The 22,577-nt window shown below is 33.4% G+C and overlaps 2 protein-coding genes across 2 annotated transcripts; both read left to right on the top strand.

Annotated features, from left to right (window-relative positions):
• The first annotated feature begins 13,453 nt into the window (after positions 1-13,453).
• LOC143588416 (polyadenylate-binding protein RBP47-like) lies at positions 13,454-17,613 on the top strand. Its single transcript, XM_077069421.1, has 6 exons — positions 13,454-13,908; positions 15,386-15,899; positions 16,024-16,091; positions 16,180-16,310; positions 16,386-16,482; positions 17,297-17,613. The coding sequence occupies exons 1-6, from the start codon at positions 13,546-13,548 to the stop codon at positions 17,465-17,467; spliced, it is 1,344 nt and encodes a 447-aa protein (XP_076925536.1). The 5' UTR covers positions 13,454-13,545; the 3' UTR covers positions 17,468-17,613.
• A 3,744-nt stretch (positions 17,614-21,357) lies between these two features.
• Positions 21,358-22,083, top strand: LOC143588417 (uncharacterized). The gene has a single exon (XM_077069422.1). The coding sequence runs from the start codon at positions 21,358-21,360 to the stop codon at positions 22,081-22,083; it is 726 nt and encodes a 241-aa protein (XP_076925537.1).
• Positions 22,084-22,577: the final 494 nt, after the last annotated feature.

The raw sequence follows: 22,577 nt of genomic DNA on the forward strand, positions 1-22,577 counted from the left end.
TATTTTTTAATATTTTTAAGACTTTACACGAAAATAGTTAAAAAATTTATTCTCTAAACATGACACTTACTTTGATGTCTTCAAATACCTTAGAATAGGTTTATTATCCATGTTATACAAAAGGGTTGACATATAGTTGATGAGACCTATTCATGCTTTCAAACACTTTTTTTTTAAATCACACATCAACACGAATTCCAACAAACACATAAGTTCATGGGATTGGATACATACCTAAAATATTTAGATTTGGTAACACATAACAAAATTTAAAACAATTTATAACACTTGATTATTCAAATAATAAAGACTTGATTTACAACAAAATAATTAAAAAATTTATTCTCTAAACATAACACTTACTTTGATGTCTTCAAACACTTTAGAATATGTATATTATCCATGTGTTGTAACATCACGGGAATTTTGGGTCAAAAATGTCAAGTTTCCAAAGTGCAGGGATCAATTCTGCCAACTTCCAAACTCCAAGGGCTAAAATGAAAAATATGATTTCCTGTCCTCTCGCGGTACGCGACGGGACAAAAGACAAGCCCATCGCGGTACGCGATGGGGCTTGGTCAAAGTTTCTAGAAAGAGTCAACAGCGTACGCGATCGCCGTTGAGCCTACGTTATCGCGTACCGCGATGACGTGGCCTGACACGCCTGACACTTTTTCACCATGTGTCCACACGTGGCACACCGGTCTCCACGTGTCCCGACACGTGGCAACACGTGGCACGATGCCCGCCACGTGTCAACACGTGGCACACCGTCTGCCACGTGGAGACACGTGGCAGACCTACTGGGTGACGCACCTGGGCTATGTCGCGGTACGCGACGGGTGCCCAGGGACCAGGCGCGGTACGCGATGGGACCCAAAATTTGCCTATAAATAGCAAGGTCCGGGGTCTTCATAACTCACACCAAAATCAGTTTACAATTCTCTCTCTAAACATATCTCTAAGCCTCGAAATTCGTGTCAACGATCCACCTCGAAAACCGTGCCTCGATTCCTCGATAAACGTGCCATACCTCGATAATCGTACCACTCCCTGACGACGTTCCAAACAAGAAGGTGGTGCGTGCCGAGAAAATTGGGTGTCTCGATTTGCGTGCCGAAGTGAAGTGGCGATCAAAGCAAGTGTTGAAAGGACTAAGCGGCGTATAAGTGTTGCTCGAGTATCTAGGGAATTATAAGCCGAGGAAAGGTAAGGCTTACTACCCGACTAAAATAATAATAAAGTATTATAAAGGCTTAATGCCCTAAGTCGGAATTATACTCGATGTTTATGGAAAGAAATTATATAACAAAGAAAAGAAAATAAAGAAATATGGAAGTGTATATATATGTGTGAATTATATATAATTTTTTGTTATGAATATTATATAAGTAATAAGGATATTCTTATATGATAAAAGTAAAAGAATACGTTTCTTAAGAAAAGAAGAAACGTCGGGTTTTTTATAATAAACTAAAGGTTTATAAATATTGCTTTTCAAACTAAAGGTTTTTAAAGTAAAAGATTATTAAACTAAAGGTTCATCGAGATAAATAAGACTAAAGGTCTTAAGCCGGATTGTATATCCAACTAACGAATAGTTATACTCGTACTATAGGTGCGAGATAACAAGAAAGAGACGTAAGGACGGTGTTGGAAGCCGATCCCGATCAAAGGTGAATACGCCCCACTTTTACAAACTTGTTTTCAAATAAATAAACGTGTTATGTGTAAAACTTTACATGAGACTAAGTGTCTCTAAAAACATTATGAATAAGAGTAAAAGTCTAGCCCTCAGGCTGTAGTATACGTTTGTCTGGATCCTTTCATATGTGGTAAAATGCGGTGGGCACATCGCACCACGCCTGGTCACGACCTCCAGCCACGATGGGCCGAACCAAAGTATGTTCGAGTGAGAATGACCTTGTGTATATTTATGGTACCTAAGTACTTCGAGACGCTGCGGTGTCTTGCTGGGGTGACCTAGGTAGAGGCTCGAGTTTATAATGATATTGTTTTAACTTTGTTATTCCTAAGCCAAGATGGGCCGAGGCACGCGTAACCCTCGAGGGGAAACAAAGTAAAGGAAAATGTTTTCGCGTCAGCATATTCACCAGCATTCGTTGCTGACGTATTTTTATAACATTTTGCAGGTAACCAAGATTAGAGCCAAAGGACGAAGGCTAAAGAATCCGATGGCTCGGATAATTTTGTTTAAATATAAAATATGATGTTTTGTTAAAATTATAAACAAGTAAATCCAATCGAGACTTTTGTAATGTAAATATTTTACAACTTTAATCCTTATATTTTATAAAGTGTTCCGCTAACAATAGTAACTCTGATTTATTTACAAATGTGATACCAACTATCGAGTCACACGCCTAGGCCTAAGATGGGGGTGTGACAATGTTATAAAAGGCGTTACACATAGTTGATTTAGACTTATGCATCATTCACTTTTATTATAAACACATACATTAGTTCATGGGATTTGATACATAGCTAAAATAGTTACATATGGTAACACATAACAAAAGTCAAACAGTTTATAAGAATTTAATACCGGTATATTTACAAGACATGTCTTTTTTTCACCCTCATTTAGTGTTCTCTAGCAAGACAAAACAATAATTTTTTGAATATTTATTACAAAACTCTGATTCCAACTACTTTTTAAAACTAGAAAATAACATTTACGTTTTCGTATATTTCATATGGTTAACTATTTACTTTTGAGATTGATTCATTGATTTAAATAATGGATATTTTAAAAGTATTCAAATTATAATTTTAACTTTATACAAGATATGCATGTTTCATTTACGCAACTATTTACTTTATTTATTTTTATAATATTTTTAAGACTTTACACCAAAATAGTTCATTCTCTACACATCACACTTTGATGTCATCAAAAACCATAAAACATGTTTATTATCAATGTTATAAAAACCTTTACAAATAGTTGATTTAGACATATGCATGTTTTCAAACCTTTTTACCAAAAACACACATCGACACAATTACCTACATTGATTTTACTTTATGTTTTTTGATACATACCTAAAATACTTGCAAACTGGCTTTCAGATATATGGGAGGGTAATATTGGTGGTCACAATACAGGTGAAGCAATTATAGATATACCGGAAGACCTTTTCATCAAGGATTCAGACAATCCAATATCGGATCTAATAGACTTTGTATATCCATGTATTCTCGATAATTTCAGCAAGTAAAATTTCTTTCATGAAAGGGCAATACTGGCTCCGTAAAATGATGTTGTTCAAAAAATTAATGATAGGTTGCTATCAATATTTCTTGGTGATCAAAGAGAATATCTAAGTTCAGATAGTATATGTCCAACAGAGATGATCAATCAGAATTTAGATGAAAGTTTGTGCTCACCCGATATTCTTAATGGAATCAAAGCTTCAGGATTGCCAAACCATAAATTAATATTAAAAGTGGGAGTTCCTGTAATGCTTCTAACAAATATTGACAAAAAAAAGTGGCATGTGTAACGGAACTAGATTAAAGGTGGTGTCATTGGGCAATCGTGTTATACAAGTAGAAATTATATCCGGAAGTCACATTGGTAATCGTCATTATATTCCAAGAATTACTTTGATATCTACTGACAAAAAACTGCACATTAAACCACAAAGAAAACAATTCCTCCGGGCCGTATGTTTTGCAATAACCATAAACAAAAGTCAAGGATAGTCACTATCAAGAGTGAGTTTGTTTTTGAAAAAACCAGTTTTTACTCATGGCCTATTGTATGTTGCATTATCAAGAGTTACAAGACGAGATGGCATCAACATTGTTGTTTTAGATAATGATGGTAATCTTTCAAATACAACATCAAATGGTGTATACAAAGAAGTGTTTATAAATTTGTAATAATTTTTTTAATATTATTGTCATATATCATTAACTATACTACAATTTCAAAATTGATGTATTCACATCTATTTTTATCGGGCCCATGTGTCACACGGGCATATAGCATAGTAAAAAATAAAGTTAATAAAACCATATATTTTCTTTGTAATCTTACTACTCTAATAAATAACTACTACTACATGCCACTTGTCACACTCTCATCCATTCTCATACTTTTAACCCATTTTCTAAAATATGGATCCTACATGGGTCATTACCCACCCAGTTTATTGTTATTCAAACCTACTATCTTTTATTCCAATCAAACCATAAATCCTAAAATTCTCTTAACTACATCACTACTATCCGCCCTCTCCATGGCCTCCACCACCACCAGTGCTGGCAACGAAATAGCCCCTCTCCACGGCCGCCGCCACCACCACCACTACTATCGGCCCTCTCCACGACCACCACCACCACCTCATCCTTTAGATATCGATTATAGATCGTTAACACTTGTTCCTTTTCGTGTCCAAAAGTGACGATTCTGATATGAAGCTTATCGATTTCGGTCTTTCTGATTTCATTAGACCAGGTAATGATATGATGATGGATAATATGATTGTAGTCTAATTATTAGTACATGGTCTAAACAATGAAACATGTTCGATCCCTAATTTGCTCTAATAATTATTTATTTCTATATCGGTTACACTGATTTTGTTCATAATGATTACAACTTGCGCTGATCTTATTCTTTTGTAAATTTGTTATGATTAGCTTGTGTATGTAATATGATCCGTAGACCTAATTTCCTAGGGTTTATATTGATCACCGACTGATTTTATCATCGTAAAGCGTATTGCGTAAGGTTTACGCATGCAGCTGATCAGTTTGTTTGTGGTTTTAGAACCCTAGGTTTGTGATTGTGTTGATGTGTGATGGACCCCTAATTTGTTGCTAAATGTTTATTTTATTTATATTCACTTCTCATATCAGTTGATTATGCACTTATTGATTTCATAATATTAGTTTATTAGCTGTTCATTATGTTACTTGAATGTATATAGTTTCTCTATTGTGTTTGCTTTTCAACTTTCATACACATAATATTCGTTAATTATTCATATTATAGATGAATGTTTGTGGTTGCTAAATTCTTATTATATGTAATAAAATGTTTTCTAAATTGTGAGCTAAGTTATCCACGGGTTGAAAAAACACTTTAAATATACATTTCAACAATAACAAACATGCATATCACAATTATAATCTCGATACAAACACATAAACTAAAGTGTGTTTTTACTTTGAATGTTTTAGGGCTTGCCACCTGTCAAAACAAGCGTTTGATGAAGCTATCTTCGAGCTTGATTCCCGCAGTGAGGAATCATACAAAGATACAACTCTAATTATGCGTTTCCTAAGTGACAACCTCGCTTTATGGACTTTTAACATTCCAGAGGATGAAGGTAAATATTGTATTAATATTTGAATTAACTAATAGAGTTGTTTTCTACCTTTTTAAATCATTATCGTGTTATGAATTTGCAGAAGACCAAAAATTGGAGATTACCATGTGGGGCTGGAGATAATTCCAGGTTAGCAATTCATAATCACTATTAGAGTGTGTTTTTACTTTGATTGATGTTGGGTACTTGGGTTGACATTTTGATACATTTTTGTATAGTTTTTAAATCATTATCGTGTTATGAATTTGCATAATACCAAAAATTGGAGATTACCAAATATGGGGCCGGAGTCATTTTCATTATTTGTCACCAACTCACGGTTGGGTTTGGCTTTGAACCTTTCAGTGTTCTATTATGAGATCATGAACTCTCCTGAAAGGTACTTTACAAATTTTTTTTATAGTTTTTTTGATTAAATAAATGATTATTGAAAAAAATGATTATAAAATATTTTCGTTAAAATGGTTAAAGTCTTCAAATATAGCTTTACCCACCATTAATTTTTATGGATCATTTGGTTTACTTAAAACGTGTTCATGTATATTAAAAAATATACATGAAATCACTTACACTACTACTCTAATTAAAGAATAATTTGTATATATATTTATAAATAAGTGTATAACTAGCAAAACAAACCAACTATTATCATTTAAATACTAAAATATCACTTTACCAAATTCACTCAAGATACATTTGGTCAAAATATATTCAAAATTCAAAATATATATAAAATTTAAAATATCGCTAACCCAACTATTAGATTATCATATTCACTATCTTATTGGCTTTGATTTTCTAAATATTATATATCATAAAATATAACTTTACTAAAATGTTTCAAGATAAAAATGGAAACCAATAATCAAGGATTATTAGTTGTTTAAATAATTATACATTATATCAATAATGTAACAACTACTAAAGTATTGACTAATCACACGAATATATACTAATCACATGTTTATAATTTTTATTTAACATTATATATATATATATTTATAATAGTTATTAAATACATGAAAATAAATACTAAAAATAAGCAAATAATTTATATTGTGTTATTTTTTTAAATTACATGGTTTAAAGACTATTAGTTTTCAAACTGTACCTAAACTTCCGATTTGGTGTGATTTTTTAAAAACGGTGACCCAAAGACTTTTATAATTCTTGAAACAATCGTAGTTTACTAAAATGTTGAATATAAACTTTTGAGTTAATATTAATAATAATACGATTTTTAAAAAATTTGTAATTATAAATCAATAACTTAATTAAGTTAGAGTTTTTTTATGGAAGATATCAACATCTATAATTAAATGTGAAATTTCAATTACGGGTTTGTTATATAATCTGGTCAACTTATGTACCAGGATTGTTTCCTATAAATTTGAATTCTATAAATTTGAATATATCAATATCTATAATTAAATGTGAAATTTCAATTACAGGTTATATAATCTGGTCAGCTTATTTACAAGGATTGTTTTTTGTAAATTTGAATTCTTTATATATATTTTTAATTGGAATATTGGATTTTAATAATCCCTGTTAAATGGTTTTTACAAGGATTGTTTTCTGTAAATATTGGATTGTTTTCTGTAAAAATGACTTAACGGCGTTATAGTTTTTCATGAATTTCAAACCAATGTTTTAGGGCTTTTGATCATTAGGAGGATACGAGTCGATTGATGTAAAACTTAGTTTGAAATAGTGCTTCAATCTAAGTTTTAAACCAATCGACTCGTATCATCCTAACGATCAAAAGCCCTAAAACATTGGTTTGAAATTCATGAAAAACTATAACGCCGTTAAGTCATTTTTAACGGGGGACCATTGGGGGGCAACTTTTTTGAATTTGGGACCGCCAGTGACGATAAAACGAATAGGGATTATTATCGGCAAATACCATTTAATAGGGATTATTAAAATCCAATATTCCTTCTTAACTTAATCACAATATACATATGGTAATTTAGACCTAAGACAAAATTTGCAACTGGTCAACTGTAATTTGATATAATTGGAGAGGTATTCCTATCGTCTCAATTAAATTCGTTGGTATATTTCTGTTATATAATCTGGTCAAGTGATTGTTATATAATCTGCAATTTGATATTTGATGAAGAAGTCTCAATAGTTATTTACGTCTATTCAAATTTATAAAAATCTATAATTATAAATCAATAACTTAATTAAGTTAGAATTTTTTATGGAAGATATTGTATAACTATAATTCGAAAATTACAATTACGGGTTATGAATATAATATGGTCAACTTATTTTTCCTATAAATTTGAATTGTTTTTATATTTTGGATTTAATCACAATTTATTATTTGTTTTAGATAATTACTTAGACTTCTTCTTCAAATATCCCCTAATTTTAGGGGAATAGTATTTAAATTTTAAATCATTCATTATCAACTATTTTCAAGTACTATATATAACACACAATAACCTTCGGTCCTTTGCTACCTCACACAAAAATCAACTTCAGAACAATTATGGCAAACAACAGGGTAGTATGTTTTTTTTTTCATATTCCTCCTACTTACATTCCTTATCTAATACTTTCAACTATTTCATATGCTTATATGATTGTTAATTGTAATAAATAAAAAAAACTTGAATTATTTCAATACAGATCTGTCAGTGACAAGAAAATCATCAAGCTGAATCAACTTCCCTCGACAAATGACTGTATGGATGACTCAATCATCAAAGTGTGTGTGATCCGACTTTGGGAGAATTGTGACATTCGTCAAAATTCAAATCTCGATTTGTATTCGTGTTGTAAACTTTTATTATGCAAACCCGACTCAACATTTTGTTTCCTTATTTAATTATTATATAATATTATTATTATACCTCGATCATCAATAAATCGATGTTTGTCATGTTATAATGTCGTTAAGAAAAACATAAGGGGTAATACTTGTCATTTTCGAATCTATATTAACATTTCTTAAGTTTTATACCCTTTTCATAAAACATTTAGAACTTGATGGGCCAAAGTTAAACATCTAAATACCACCTGTATATTCCTAAAAACCCTAACCCTAACTTATCATTCCCAGCCGTCATCCTCTCCCAGCCGTTTTCCGGCGACACCCTTTTTCCGGCGACACCCTTTTTCCGGCCGCTGCCGCAGCCACCTTTGCCGGCCAACACCACCACCGAACACCACCATCCCAGACATCACCACCACCCCTCCTTTCCCCTCGCGTTTCGGCAGCCCCTTTCCCCATCGACTTCGTTTTCAAGCGACCGAAAAATCGGCCGCCGCCAACTCCTCCCGCAGCTCTCTCTCTCTCGGCTTTCCGGCGCGTCTCCGGTGGCCGGCCGCCGTGGCCCCTGGTACTCCACCCACCTCTCTCACTCTCTATCTCTCTCTCGGCTCTCTATCTCTCAGTCGCTCTCTCTCTCTCTTTCTCGTCATCTCTCTTCTATCTCTTCTCTTTCTCTCTGTTGCCGTTTTCCGGCGCACCTCAGGTGGCCGGAATCGGCCTCGGTGACTTCCGTTTCTTCGTCTCTAGCAGTTTCGGCTCGGGAACAGTTAATAGGTAAATTAATATTAGGGTTTGGTATTGTTAATTTTCATATATCGATTTGTCGGAATTAGATTGTTAATAATTGGTTTGGTAGTATTGGTTATGTTTTTGGTCAAATACTTTGAAACGAATCGGGTTTGCGTTGTTGGTATGAATTGGGTAAAAGATGAACACCCGGGAAATGGATATAAGAAGTTCTTGGGTTTAATTATTTTGGTTCGGTTTGGTTGGTACGTTTATTAAATTAGAGGTCTCGGATTCGTGTCATCCTAGATCGGTTTTTGGTTTTGTTTCTTGTTATACTTAATAAATTTATTGTTACTATTAGTATTAACATAAATACGTAAAGATAATTATTATTGTTATTATTATTATTAACTAGATTACTATTATTATTATTATCATTATTATTCTTTAACTGCTATTATTATTGTTATTCTTATAAATATTAAAGTTGTTATTAATATTATTAAAAATCATATTATTATTATCTTCATATTATTACCATTTATTTATTAGCAATAATATTATTATAGTTATATTATGAATTCGTTTAGAAATCAAACCGACATCGAGTTTAATATCATTATTTACTATCAATATTATTTATTATTATTTTTTTTATCAACAACATCTTAATTAATACTAAGATCTTCATTCTTTAACTATTATTATTAGTATTATTAATAATAATTACGGTTATTATTTTTACGTCATATCTTACATATCTATATATATATGAAACATTTCTTTTTAAAAATATCATTATCATTATTATCATCATCATAAATAATATTATTATAAGCTTCATTATAAATTCATTTTCATAAAAACCGAACTCTTGATTTAAAACCGTCTTGCTTATATTTAATATTGGTTAGTAATTTAAAAGCCCAATAAAATAATATTATTTTATTTTAATTGTCATTTAAGTAAGAGTCCCTAACCATTAACAAATTAACCGATAATCCGATTTACAACCGAACCTTCTCGTTCAATGTTTCCAATATAGTTTCGTTATGGTTTCAAGTTCATTAATATGTATTGCGTTATTTATTTTAGCTAAGGTGTTTATCGTTTCAAGTCGGATCTGTTCGTTTACCGTTCGAGCTTCATTTATTTATCTATTTAGTCTCGGTTCATCAATCGAGGTGAGTACTTTCATACCCCTTTTTCCATCTTCCGTTTTGGGGTGACATTTCATACTTATCAAACTAAATGCTTTATTTACTTGAATCTTAAACCCACAAACGTGATTGTATACTTTACTTAAATGATTGCTCGATTTGGTGTTCTATGCTTACATGCTTATGTGTTTATCGCTTTTGGATGGTGGAACTATAAATCCTAGACCATTTGGCAACCCCTTATGGCCAGGTGTCGTTAACGTAATGCAATTAACGACAACTATAAAATCCTAGACTACTTGGCAACCCCTTGTAGCTAGGTGGTGCTAATGTGTTTAGCAATTGTCAATAAAATCCTAGACTATTTGGCATCCCCTTATAGCTAGGTGTCGCTAACTTGTTTAGCGATAACTATTTTATCCAAGTTTATAGCTTTTATTTATCGTTTTGTATACAAGTTTTGTGGCTTTTTATTACTATATACTTATATGCTCAAACTTATGAATTGCTCACCAACTTTTGTGTTGACAAACTTTATTTTATGAAATGTTACAGGTTTGACTTTTGTTGACTCGGGGACTTGATGAAAACGTTACCAAGACCATTAGGGTATTGGTAAAACGAACAATATAATTGTTACTTGTATTCAAATTGTTTGTGTGAACGAGATGTGTTGATTATTGATTTATGAAATAAATGAGTTGATTAAATATTGTCACTTTAAATAGCGTCTTGTGTATTTGTCTAATCACGTTGCACCCTGGCATGTTCCGCCTTTGGTCGGGGTGTGACAAGAATCATGTTTGGGATAAACCCCAACAAATAATCTCAAAGGACATGGTCTTAATTGATTAAGAGGTATATTATGTTATGTGTTTATATATATGTGTTAGTTTCATTATATTTTCATTTAATTGCCTTTATAAATTGATTTCAATTCATGTTATATGCTAGGGAAACATGGTTCATGGAAGCATACTACAAAAATTTATATACAAGTTTGAGAGATATTTATCTGAAAATGCATGTTACGTTGTAAAGAATACTTCTGTTGTCCGTGTAATACACGGGTCTCAAACTAGTTTTAGTATATATTGTGCGCTCTTAAATGATTTAAATTGACTAATTAAATTCTTAAATGCACCGTCTTTGTTTATCATGTGTTAATTTTAGGTTAAATAAAATGACAATACATTAAATACTTAGAATAACACTTTTAAATTTGTTTTTTAATTAAAAAACAATTGGTAGATGACAAACAGGGACATATCATAAGGAATCGACCTGTAAATCAAGTTAATCGATAGAACTTTAACTAGGAAGACGAGTCAAAGTTGGAGACTTAGGTGTTTGGGTCGGAATGAGAAACCCGTGTTCGACCCCAAACTCTTCCAATCCAAAACCGTTCCAACCTAAAACTCGTTTAGGTCCTCGTTCTGACCTAAACCAACTTAATTTTTTCTTTAATCAACCCGTTCTGACTCTAACCTGAACCTACCCGACATAAACTGATTGTCGGTCCTAAGGAGTGATGAGAGCAAGAGGAAACTCCAGTTGCTTTCCTTCATCTACAACTTGATTATTCACCATTTTGGACGCTCCGAATTGGCTCCTTTAAGCTACGAACACCTACACACATAAACCATTCAAAGTAATCGTATTTGATATACATAAATAACTAAAATACACGCCATTAAATACTAAAAACTCATTCTCATACCCACTCATCATTATTCTCAAATTAATGTAGTTTGTGTTTGTTCTTTTCTATCTACTAGTATCCGATTATTTTCGTTTGTCTGCTAATATCCATTAATGCCTGCTTACAAAGTTAATGAACGAATACAAACGAACACGAACAATCTTAATTTCTTAATGAACGAACACGGGCACAAAATATAGTTTGTAAAGTGTTGATTAACCATTTGTTTGTCCGACAAAATCATAACATACTAACATGAATAAAGTCTCGTCCGTATCATTTACCCTTAGTTACCGACTAAACACATTATGAATTTTCCAAAAAAATCAATTCTATGAGGTTACCCAAATTTAAATTTAAATTCAAATTTCTATAAAAAATTATTCGAATGGAATGCCACCTGGATTTTGACTTCCATCTTTGGTGGTCAATTTTAGATACGCCATGGAGGCCCATTTCATCACATGACATTGGTGCAACCTAATGTCTAATCCAAGACAACCCTAAGTTCCTAATATTTGATCCATCCTATTTCTCTTGTTCCCCACTTTAATTACATCATCAGTGATTCATTGTTTATTGAGATGAAATTAAGTACAATGATCACCGTTTCATAGATGGACATAAAGAGTTCTCATCAGTAACAGATTACACAAGGAAGATCTTCCGAATTCAAACCCTCCTCTCTTCTTATAGAGTTTATCCATTTCTAGTCTCCTCACTTTCTTTATTTTGTCAAAATCCTTTTTTTTTTCTTTATACAAAATGATTGATAGTAGTTTGATACTATTAGGTAAAATAAACTTATTCATGGTAAGTTCAATTTTCTTGTTAAGCATTGTTTAGGTGAAAATTTGATCATCTTAGGCCATGTCATATTTGCCATGTCATATGTCAATCCATAATAATATGATATTTTGAATCCTAAAGGTTCTTTGATTTGTGATAAATAATTTTAGTGTATCTTCTCAACATTATACTTTTCAAATACGAGTGTGCTAAATTCCAACAAAAGTGTCTTTTTATTTTCTTCAAACCTATTTGTTAAGTTATTTACTCCCACTAGTTTAGGCGTTGACGTTGTTGTAAGTTTTCCTAAATGTTTTCATACACCGTTGTTCACAAAAGCCAAGCCAGGGAGAGCTTAGGCTCGATCTCCAACTTAAACGAGCCAAATTAGGCTCTCGTTTATATTAACGACATGAAAAATCGTGATCGGCTCGTTAAAAGCTCAAGCACACCAGTCATCTTGACTTATCAAGCACGCCATTATATCTAAAGATCTGGTGGCATATTATATCTATTACTTTATTTATATTTTTCTATGCTATTATATTATACATATACAGTATAAATTAGGGTTCAACATAAATAAGCCAACTATATGAGTTTCGACCGAGCCAACCTTGGCTTAGGTCCAACACATTTAGACTTCAAGCCAAACCCAGTTGTTTTGATACGAGTTTTTTTCTAGAAAAACCGTTTCCAAACGAACTTCGATTGAGCCACGAGTTGTGAACACTTTTTAAAACCGTTACCATTAGTTAGAAAATACTCTCTAAATAAATAAAATAAAAGGAAAACAAATATATGATTTATTTAGATATATATTTAGCATTTGTAAGTGTTTATAAAGATTAAGGGTGTGGAATGTAAATGTACGGACGCTGTTTTAAATCTTAAAAACCCTGATTCATAGGTTTGACTCCTACGCCAGGTCTCATCATCCCGCCGCCACAACAACTCACGAAACACAAAACCCTCACGGCGGTCAGTCAAATCATTCAATCCGATTTCAATATGCAGCAGCCAACCACCACCAACACCAACACCAACCCCACCAACACCGATTTGACTCCACAACAGCAGCAGCAGCAACAACAGTGGTTAGCTATGCAACAGTACCAGCAGCAACAGTGGCTGGCTATGCAGCAGTACCCTGGGGCTGCGATGCATCACCCGGCTATGATGTACCAACAGCCGCCACCGTCGTATATGCCGTATCATTATCATCAACAGCAGCAACAGTATCAGGCTCAACAGCATCCAGCCGGTGGTCAAGTTCAGGGGTCCGGTGAAGATAATAAGACCATCTGGATCGGTGATCTGCAGCACTGGATGGATGAAACTTATTTACAGTCTTGCTTCTCTCAAACCGGCGAGGTAATATTTTATTAATATTTGGTTAATTTGTTAGTTAGGGTTTTTTTTAACTTTTTATTATAGTTAATGATTTAATGAATAATTGGAGTGAATATTTAGAATATATCTAGTTTTTAAATACAGATCTCTTTTTGTGAATTATGCAATTATGTATATGTCTGGTGTTTATGAACATATAATTAAAAGAATTAAATACGTTGTGAATAATATAGAAGACAATTAATGCTACTTAATGATTTTTAAATAAACCAGGCTTAAATTGTCAATTAAATTGCCAAGCGAATCGCTTTATGTTTGTCCTTTATACAATTTCAAATCGGTTAAACAGGACTAAACTACATATTTGGTTTCCGGTTTGATTTTAAACTAAAACTGAATTGGGATTTCGGTAACAAAAATCTGAACTTGGTTCCAACCGATAAACAAATTATGGTTATTTAAAATTTGTCGTTTTGTTCGATTCATTTACCGTACTAGCTTACTTTTAACAAATCTGATAGCTTACTTTTATATGTGTGAACCCTCGGGTGGGCAAAAGCGAAATTGCACTAATTTTGACGTTATTTTACCAATATCGTGAAAATAATGTTAAAAGTGGCGGAAGGTTAATCAGGCATCATGTGGTGGCGTTGATAGCCGAAAGACAAGGGTACATGCACCAATCGGTCGGTGTCCCGATGGTTGAGTGTTATGTGTTTTATGTCCAAGGCTTGATGCAAAATTACTATCGAGCCGAGGGTCTCACCGGAAGCAGCCTCTCTATCCCTATGGGGTAGAGGTAAGGCTGTCTACATCTTACCCTCCTCAGACCCTACTATAGCTTTGCTATTGGTGGGATATACTGAGTACGATGATGATGATGATGATGATGATGATGATGATGATGATGATGATGAATCTGATAACAAATAATGGTCATGTTTTTTCGCCTTCTTTTTCCAGTTTAAGCCGAACAAACATTCAAACCGAATAAACCAGGCCATACCGATGAATACCCCTACAGTTTTGAATGGGCATAACCAACTAGGGGTGTTAAATGTGTTGGTTTGTTAGGTTGAATCCATTAACCTTGAACCGGCCTATATACTTTTTCGTGTCGGGCATGGGCCAATTTGCTTTCTGTTTAATTGCGAATACGAGTAATGTTTAGCGACTCAGTAACAATTTAGACATTACTTTTTCCGATTCATATGGAATCTTTTTGTAATTTGTGTTACTTTAGTTGTTTTTGTGTATTATTTTCAATTCCCAATTAGTTAACTTGGTTTTAAATATTTAACTCGGGGAATAAGCAAATGGGAATAATCGGAGAATGGGCAGTTAGAACTAATAAAACAAAGTTGTTGGAAGTGAAGAGTAGATAAAAAGTTTTCACAATAGAAATTAGACGTTAATAGTTATATAAAGACTAGAAGTCAGAGTATTTAACTTCAAATTATAATGTTTTTTATCTCTGAATCAAAATATTAACTTGCAGGTGCAAAATATAAAGCTCATAAGGAACAAACAAAGTGGTCAATCTGAGCGATATGGGTTCATCGAATTTCTTTCTCATTCAGCTGCTGAAAATGTCATTCAGACCTACAATGGGGCCACGATGCCCAACACCGATCAAGTTTTCAAATTAAACTGGGCAAGTTTTGGCGGTGGTGATAAACGTGGTGAAATTGGTTCAGAATTATCTATATTCGTGGGCGATTTGGCACCAGATGTTACCGATTCTATTTTACTTGAAACATTTACTAGCAGATATCCCTCAGTAAAAGGTGCAAAAGTAGTTGTGGATACGAATACTATGTGCTCAAAAGGATACGGGTTTGTTAGGTTTAGTGACGAGAATGAGAGAGCTAGGGCGATGAATGAGATGAACGGTCAGTATTGTTCTAGTAGACCCATGAGGATCGGTGTTGCCACACCTAAGAAACCATCTGGTCAACATTATGGTCAACAATATGGTCAACAGTATGGTCAACAAGACTTTTCATCACAAGGTGTGTTTTTCTGGTCTTCTATTTCTTCATATTTTTTGCAGTTAGAGCATCATCAGTTAATGTAGCATATGGATTTTAATGTTATATATAAAGTTTAATTGTTTTATTATATTATTTATACTAGCTGTTGTATTAGCGGGTGGAAATGGCTCATTTGGTGCCATGTCTGATGAAGATTCTTCAAATACAACAGTGAGTTTATTTTTAGCTTAACATAGATAATAAGTTACATTTTTTTTGTATTGATAATATTTATTTATTTATTTATTTAATTGCATAGATATTTGTGGGTGGACTTGACTCAGAAGTTACCGATGAAGATTTAAGGCAAACATTTAATCGTTGTGGTGAAATTTTGTCAGTTAAAATACCAGTAGGAAAAGGATGTGGTTTTGTTAGATTTGCAAATAGGTATTTATTTTTATTGATATTTGATGGTGTTGATTTTGTAAAATGTTATTAATCTTATTTTTTCTGGTTATATAGAAGCAGTGCAGAGGATGCAATTCAGAATATGCATGGGACAGTAATTGGCAAGCAGACGGTTAGGATTTCGTGGGGTAAATCTCCAGGTGGCAGACCGGTAAGCATTCTATAGTTTTATATTCTTTGATTTTATTCTTAGGTTCGTATTAATGTCAAATATGCAGTGATTAGTGTATTGCTTAGTTGCTGTATTCATTGATCTCTATTTTCATTATAAATCTGTAGGGCTGTAAATGAACCAATTATTCAATTAGCTGTGTCGACTTGAAGCACATTTATTTAATAAGGCAACATAAACGTTGTTTGTTTTTTCAATCAAATAAATTAATGCATATGAACTTGTGAAAGTTTATTGTTTTTAATTTATATATTTTTATTTTTGTTTTTGCTTTTTTAAAAATGGCTAACCTGCGATTTTCATTTGTCATTTAGTGTATATATATAAATACTATGTGGTATTTTATTCGTCGTTTAATAACTATAACTAAATTTAAATTAAAAAGATCTTTTGTTGAAACTTGTAAAACCATTTCATACAACTCACTTAGGAAATGTTGAAATCGTGTCTGCTCTAATTAATGAACCCAAACACGGTTCCTATAATTGTTCGTTTAAAAATCATTAAGTCATCAACTTTAAGCCAAACACTTCAAATCGCGTAATACGACCCGTTTGGCCGAATTACCTAAACGGGTTGTTATTTGTAACGTGCTAAACGGATGATAAATGGTGAAATAGGTTGGTGATCTTATAAAATATATATATTCACATGTGATGGATTAATATCTATCTTAACAGATCAACCTGAACAAAACATGTTTGTTAGGCATGTTAGAAATGACAACGTAAACGTTTTTTGTTTTGAGATTGGTATTGTTCTTGATTTGCGATTTTTGAATTTGTTTTTGCAGCGAATGGAATCAAACAGAAACTATGAGGGAAGGCAAGGATATGGTGGTGGCGGGTATGGATACGGGTATGGATCTGGGTATGGAATGGGACAGAATCAGGAATCAGATATGTACGGTGGTGGAGCTGCATCGGGGAACGGGTATGGAAATCATGAGCAGCCCGTAAGCTGATAATGTTATGGTTCTGTTAGTGGAGAGCATGATAAGATATCATAGACTTTTGGCTTATAAATTGTAACTGCAAGTTTTTATTTTTTATGTTTTTAAAAGTTCAAACTTTAAATTTTTGGTGATTTTATTTTAAGTTAAAATTCTTAGCAGTGTGACCTGAATAATTTAAATGTTATCTTTTATATGTAACCAACATAGTCAGTGAAGACCCCGAAGCACCAAAACCGTTTCTGTTTCGATCAACAAAAGTCAGAACTAGTTTTCACGCAAATTATTTATTGCTTCAAACCAATTTTCATCTGAAAAAGGGTCGTTTGGTTCCAATGCTGTTCTCGTTTTTAATTGGTTTGATTTTAACCCTATGATTCGCTCTTTTTTGTTTCGGGCCTTGCTCTTTTTAACAATGTTAGAACTTTTATTGGGCATTTTTGTTTGGATCTTACATTCTTTTATGCCTTTTTAGAAGGCAGCGAGTGACCGTTCTTTGCGCTTTTGAATGTAACTAAAAAAGAAAAGCTATTCAAGTTTTGGTCTTTTGCAACTCGAAGAATGATAGCAAACGGTTTTGTATATCATACGAAACTTTCGACCAATTGAAATATAACAAAACTCGAAAATCGACGGTATCATTTGTCCTCGCCTCTCTGACGATTACATGATATATTATGCTTAAAACTCTTTGCAGTTGGCAAATCATACTGAACTTTCGACCTTTGCTCTACTTCACAATTTTTTCTTACCATCCAAAGCCACCACCGCAACTAATTCGACATCCATAGGCCCTAAGCAATTTAGCCATGGCCCCTCAGTGATCTTGGTTCTTGATTTTTTGGATGCTTTAGACTGAATGCGATATTGAATATGATATCGAACGTGACTCCGGATGTGGTACTTAACATGCTTACTGAATTGTTATATTAATATGATGTTGTTTAAGTACTGTTGGTTCAATTCATGTATATGTATTCGCTGTAGCTCAGTCATACATTCCTTTCGTGTACATTAGGTTATAGGGTGTCGGGGAGACATATAAGAGTGACACTTCTCACTTTCACCTTTGTTAATTGTAATCGGTCTCAATCTAACAGAAAAGTAACTTTGTGTGTTATTAACTAAAAGTTTTTATAGGTTTTATTTCAATAAAGATATTGTAAAACCTTTAGCTAGATGAGTAAATGAGTATTATGTATTTTCATAATTCTCTTCTCCACAAAGTAGCTAGATATTCATAAAGTGATGTAGTATTGGTATTAAGAACTTGAATATATTTTCAATAATTGGTGTCAAACAAGAGCAACGCGTGTCAAACTTCATGTTTAATCGAATTTTTATAAATATAACATCATTAATAACAAAAAGAAAAAGAACTATTGCTTCCGTTTAATATTTTATATACAGTTTAATTTATTGAAAAGAATAAAACAATCATAACATTCTTCATAAAGTTATCTTCTTTTAGGTAAGAAAGTATGTTCAAGAAATTAAAACTAAAAAGCAAAAGACCCTTCTAACAACACAGCATCAATAGAGTAGACTGCTTAAAGTTGGTTGATATTATCTTATTTGTTTTTCACTTATTATCATTTATGGGTTTAATTACGTATGGAATGATATGTATCACTTTGTTCAAAGATGTGGTTGCGCCATGCCATTGCTTAACAATATATCTTATGGTTTAACCCTTGGTGAAATATCTAGCTATTTGGTAAAATAGTGGTTGGTCTTACTAAAGTCTAAAACATACAAAATAATATATATAGGGTATGTTTGGCAAAACTAGCTGCTGGCTGTTAGCTGTAAGTTGAAGGCTGTAAGCTGAATGCTGGAAGCTGGTAGCTTTTTAAATATATTTACGTGTTTGGCAGAGTAGTAGAAGCTTTTAATAAAACTAGCTGGGTGCATGCGTGGTGCGGCGGAATGGGCGCACAACCTAACATTTAACCGCATAATCAGTGTCGGTACATGATTCCCTGATGACAGTGCACACATAACCTGAATGTAGACGTGTAATTCATTGAACGGTAGTAAGCGTGTAACTGATGGCGAAAATCATGAAACAAAACTGAAATATACAGTAATTTCAAATACATAATTTTTAAACCAACCTATATTGATATGAAGCCCTTTCTGAGCATGCCCTGTTCTGACCTGACCCCTTTCGACTCAAAAGCGTACCAATACGAAACGAACTATTTTAACTCTTTTTGTATCGACTCGTTCTGATCCTAATTTGGTCTTACACATGACTTAAGTTCATCTGACTCGACTCCTAATTTGGTCTTACACATGATTCGAGCTCACCTGACTCGACTTGTTATCGATCATAACCGATAATCACGTAGTATGTTATATTTTTAAAGTTAAAGAAGTATAATAATATCATACTCAAATTAAAGAGAATAAAATGTTCGTTTTTATGATGTAATTTGTTTAAAAAGTTATTAACGTGTGAAAAAGTTATGGTTCCTAAAAAAGTCGTGGGGCAGTTAGTTTTGAATAAGAGTTAAATGTGTAACTATTATATAAATTAACAAAATGTTTATATAAGTTCAAGTACTACCAATACTAGCGTTCAAATATGAAGCTTTTTCTACCAATCTAAAAGCTTGAAAATACTTCAATCAAACAAAACTTTTTATTAAATATGAGTTTTTTCTTAAAAGTTTAAAGTTTAAAGCTTCTAAAAGCTCATTGTCAAACATACCTATAATGCATAAAGTTAAGTGAAATCATGGGGAATGATTAATGTGACTAAACCATTTTACTTTAAATAGTCATTTGATCAAGGGGACATTGATATCACCATTGGCATTGTTTTAGGCTTAGAAATTACCACTGGCACAACTTTTGTCTCAAAAATAAAAAAAATGTACAAACGATTAGAAAATGATATGCGAGTCTAAAATCATAATGAAATGATAATATATAATGAAATGGTTGGGCTTTAGAAACATATGTGACGTAGCCATCTAGCTTAATTGTGAAGTGACAGAGGAAAGAGATGTTAATTTGGGTACAAACGAGTCAAGTCGAACTCATGTGTTGCGGTTAAAGCAACAATCAAGATTCATCATATCATATTGCATCATCTGGCGTTAACTAGACGCCAACAGAGCATCGGATAAAGCCTCTACTGAATCACTTGACCTTGTAGTGGTTAGTGTGCCAATAGTGCCAGCCAAAGCATTTTCTACATTTCCACAATTGCCCATAAGCGTCCGTGAGCCAGTTGAAGCCTCATCGATAACGTCCCCGCTAGCTTGAACCTTTTTGGTGTGTGCGAATGACATGGCTTCCAATAACCTATCACAACACATAGTCTAAAGCTCATTTAGTCATTTAGTTCTTAAGTTCAGCCCCAAACCTTGTCAAACCCATACCTCATATAAAATTTATTAAGTTATCGAGCCTAGCCTAGCCTAGCCTAGCCTCGGGCTTCATACGGAAATATCAACTTCGAAGCCCTTTGATTTTTTAAAATTGACATAATGAAACAGCTTTATTTTTATTATTATTATTATTATTTTTTATATAAATTGGATGTGACTCAATGGTAGAGCACTCACTTTACTAGTGAGAGGTAAGGGGTCAAACCTCACTATTACCAATTTATATGGAAGATATGAGGGATGACTCTGGCTTGCCAGGGTTCGAGTCCTGATCTCACCCGGTTCTACCAGCTCCTCGTTGTCGTGCCATTTGACGGGCGTGGGGGTCGGGCTTTATCCGGTGAATCCCTCAATAGATGGACCGCCAGTGGCTTCGTAACCGACATTACTTAGTTGGTCGTTCAAAAAAAAATATTATTATTTTTTTTCTTTTAAATATCAAAGAAAAAACTGGTATAAAAGCAAAAACGTCTCACTCATTTCCATCCTTTAACCACCACCATGGATATACAAGTGATGACACCTTCACCGGCGGCAAGCACCAACGCCACCCCTTACACCACCGCACCTTCATCCCCTCACCGCTTCCCCAACTTCTTCTACAGCGCACCCACCAGCCCCATCCACGCACTCGTAAACTTCCACCAACACGACTCCGACTCCGACTTCGCATTCAACTTCACACAACCACCGTCCATCTCCGCCGCAGACGAACTCTTCCACGCCGGCCAAATCAAACCCTTAAAACCCATCTCAAATAATCACTACCCACCCCAAAAAAACACCCAAATTCCAAACTCCTTCTCTGACGCATTTTCACAAACACCTGGTGAGCATACCCAAAACTCCTTCAGAATCTCCGATATATTATCCGATGAAGAGGCAAATCACAAGAACTCGCCATCCTGGTACAGTAAGTTTAACCTGAAGAACCTGATACTGTTTCGAAGCGCTTCAGAAGGTAGTGCTAGAAGGAGTAAAGAGCCGGTGGTTAAGTATTCGAGAATAATGAAGGGTGATGGGTGCAGGACGGTGGTGGGTGGGAGGAAGGTGTCGGCGCATGAGATGCATTACACGGCGAATAGGGCGGTGGCGGAGGAGATGCGGCGGAAGACGTACTTGCCGTACAAGTCAGGGTTGTTTGGGTGCTTGGGGCTTCATAATAATGGAGCTGGTAGTGTTCATCAGATTTCCAGAGGGATTGACTCTGTTATCAAACAACGATGAAGAAGAAGACTATTATGTTTTTTAATTATTTCTATGTTCTAAACAATTTCTTTGTAATTTATCTGTTTATATTTTAAAATTTCAATGATATGATCAAAGTCTTTTTTAATTACTCTTTTATTTTAGTAAATAGTTTTGCAATATTATATTCGGTGTAAGTTTAGAACAAAAATATTATTTTTTATATAGTTTTTGTAAATTTATGGAATTGTCATCTTTTAAATATAAAACTTGATCAAAATATTAGAACATTGATATCAGTTTTATTATTTGATAGTTTGATAGCAAGTAGAAGACCATAACTATTTAAATTAATCAAATTTTCTTTGGGTGTAGAATTACTTTTATCTAAATAGTTTTAAAAGACCTTTTAAGAGTTTTAATATCTATATCACAATCGACCGTGTTAGAATATAAAAGATGTAATATACTAGGCAGATCTTACATTTATTGTGAAGATGAGAGTTGCGGGGTACTAAGAAAAATCAAACTTG

This window comes from Bidens hawaiensis, unplaced genomic scaffold (assembly GCF_021521415.1).
Source record: "Bidens hawaiensis isolate Kalapana, Puna unplaced genomic scaffold, B.hawaiensis_p1.1 tig00036359_1, whole genome shotgun sequence".
NCBI classification, from domain to species: domain Eukaryota; kingdom Viridiplantae; phylum Streptophyta; class Magnoliopsida; order Asterales; family Asteraceae; genus Bidens; species Bidens hawaiensis.

What these genes read in the sequence shown, in the direction of transcription:
- LOC143588417 (XM_077069422.1), top strand. Translation starts at nt 21,358, where the DNA reads ATGGATATACAAGTGATGACACCTTCACCGGCGGCAAGCACCAACGCC.
- LOC143588416 (XM_077069421.1), top strand. Translation starts at nt 13,546, where the DNA reads ATGCAGCAGCCAACCACCACCAACACCAACACCAACCCCACCAACACC. An exon ending in ACAAGACTTTTCATCACAAG is followed by an intron (nt 15,900 to 16,023) that starts GTGTGTTTTTCT and finishes TATTTATACTAG; the next exon opens with CTGTTGTATTAGCGGGTGGA. An exon ending in AAGATTCTTCAAATACAACA is followed by an intron (nt 16,092 to 16,179) that starts GTGAGTTTATTT and finishes TTAATTGCATAG; the next exon opens with ATATTTGTGGGTGGACTTGA.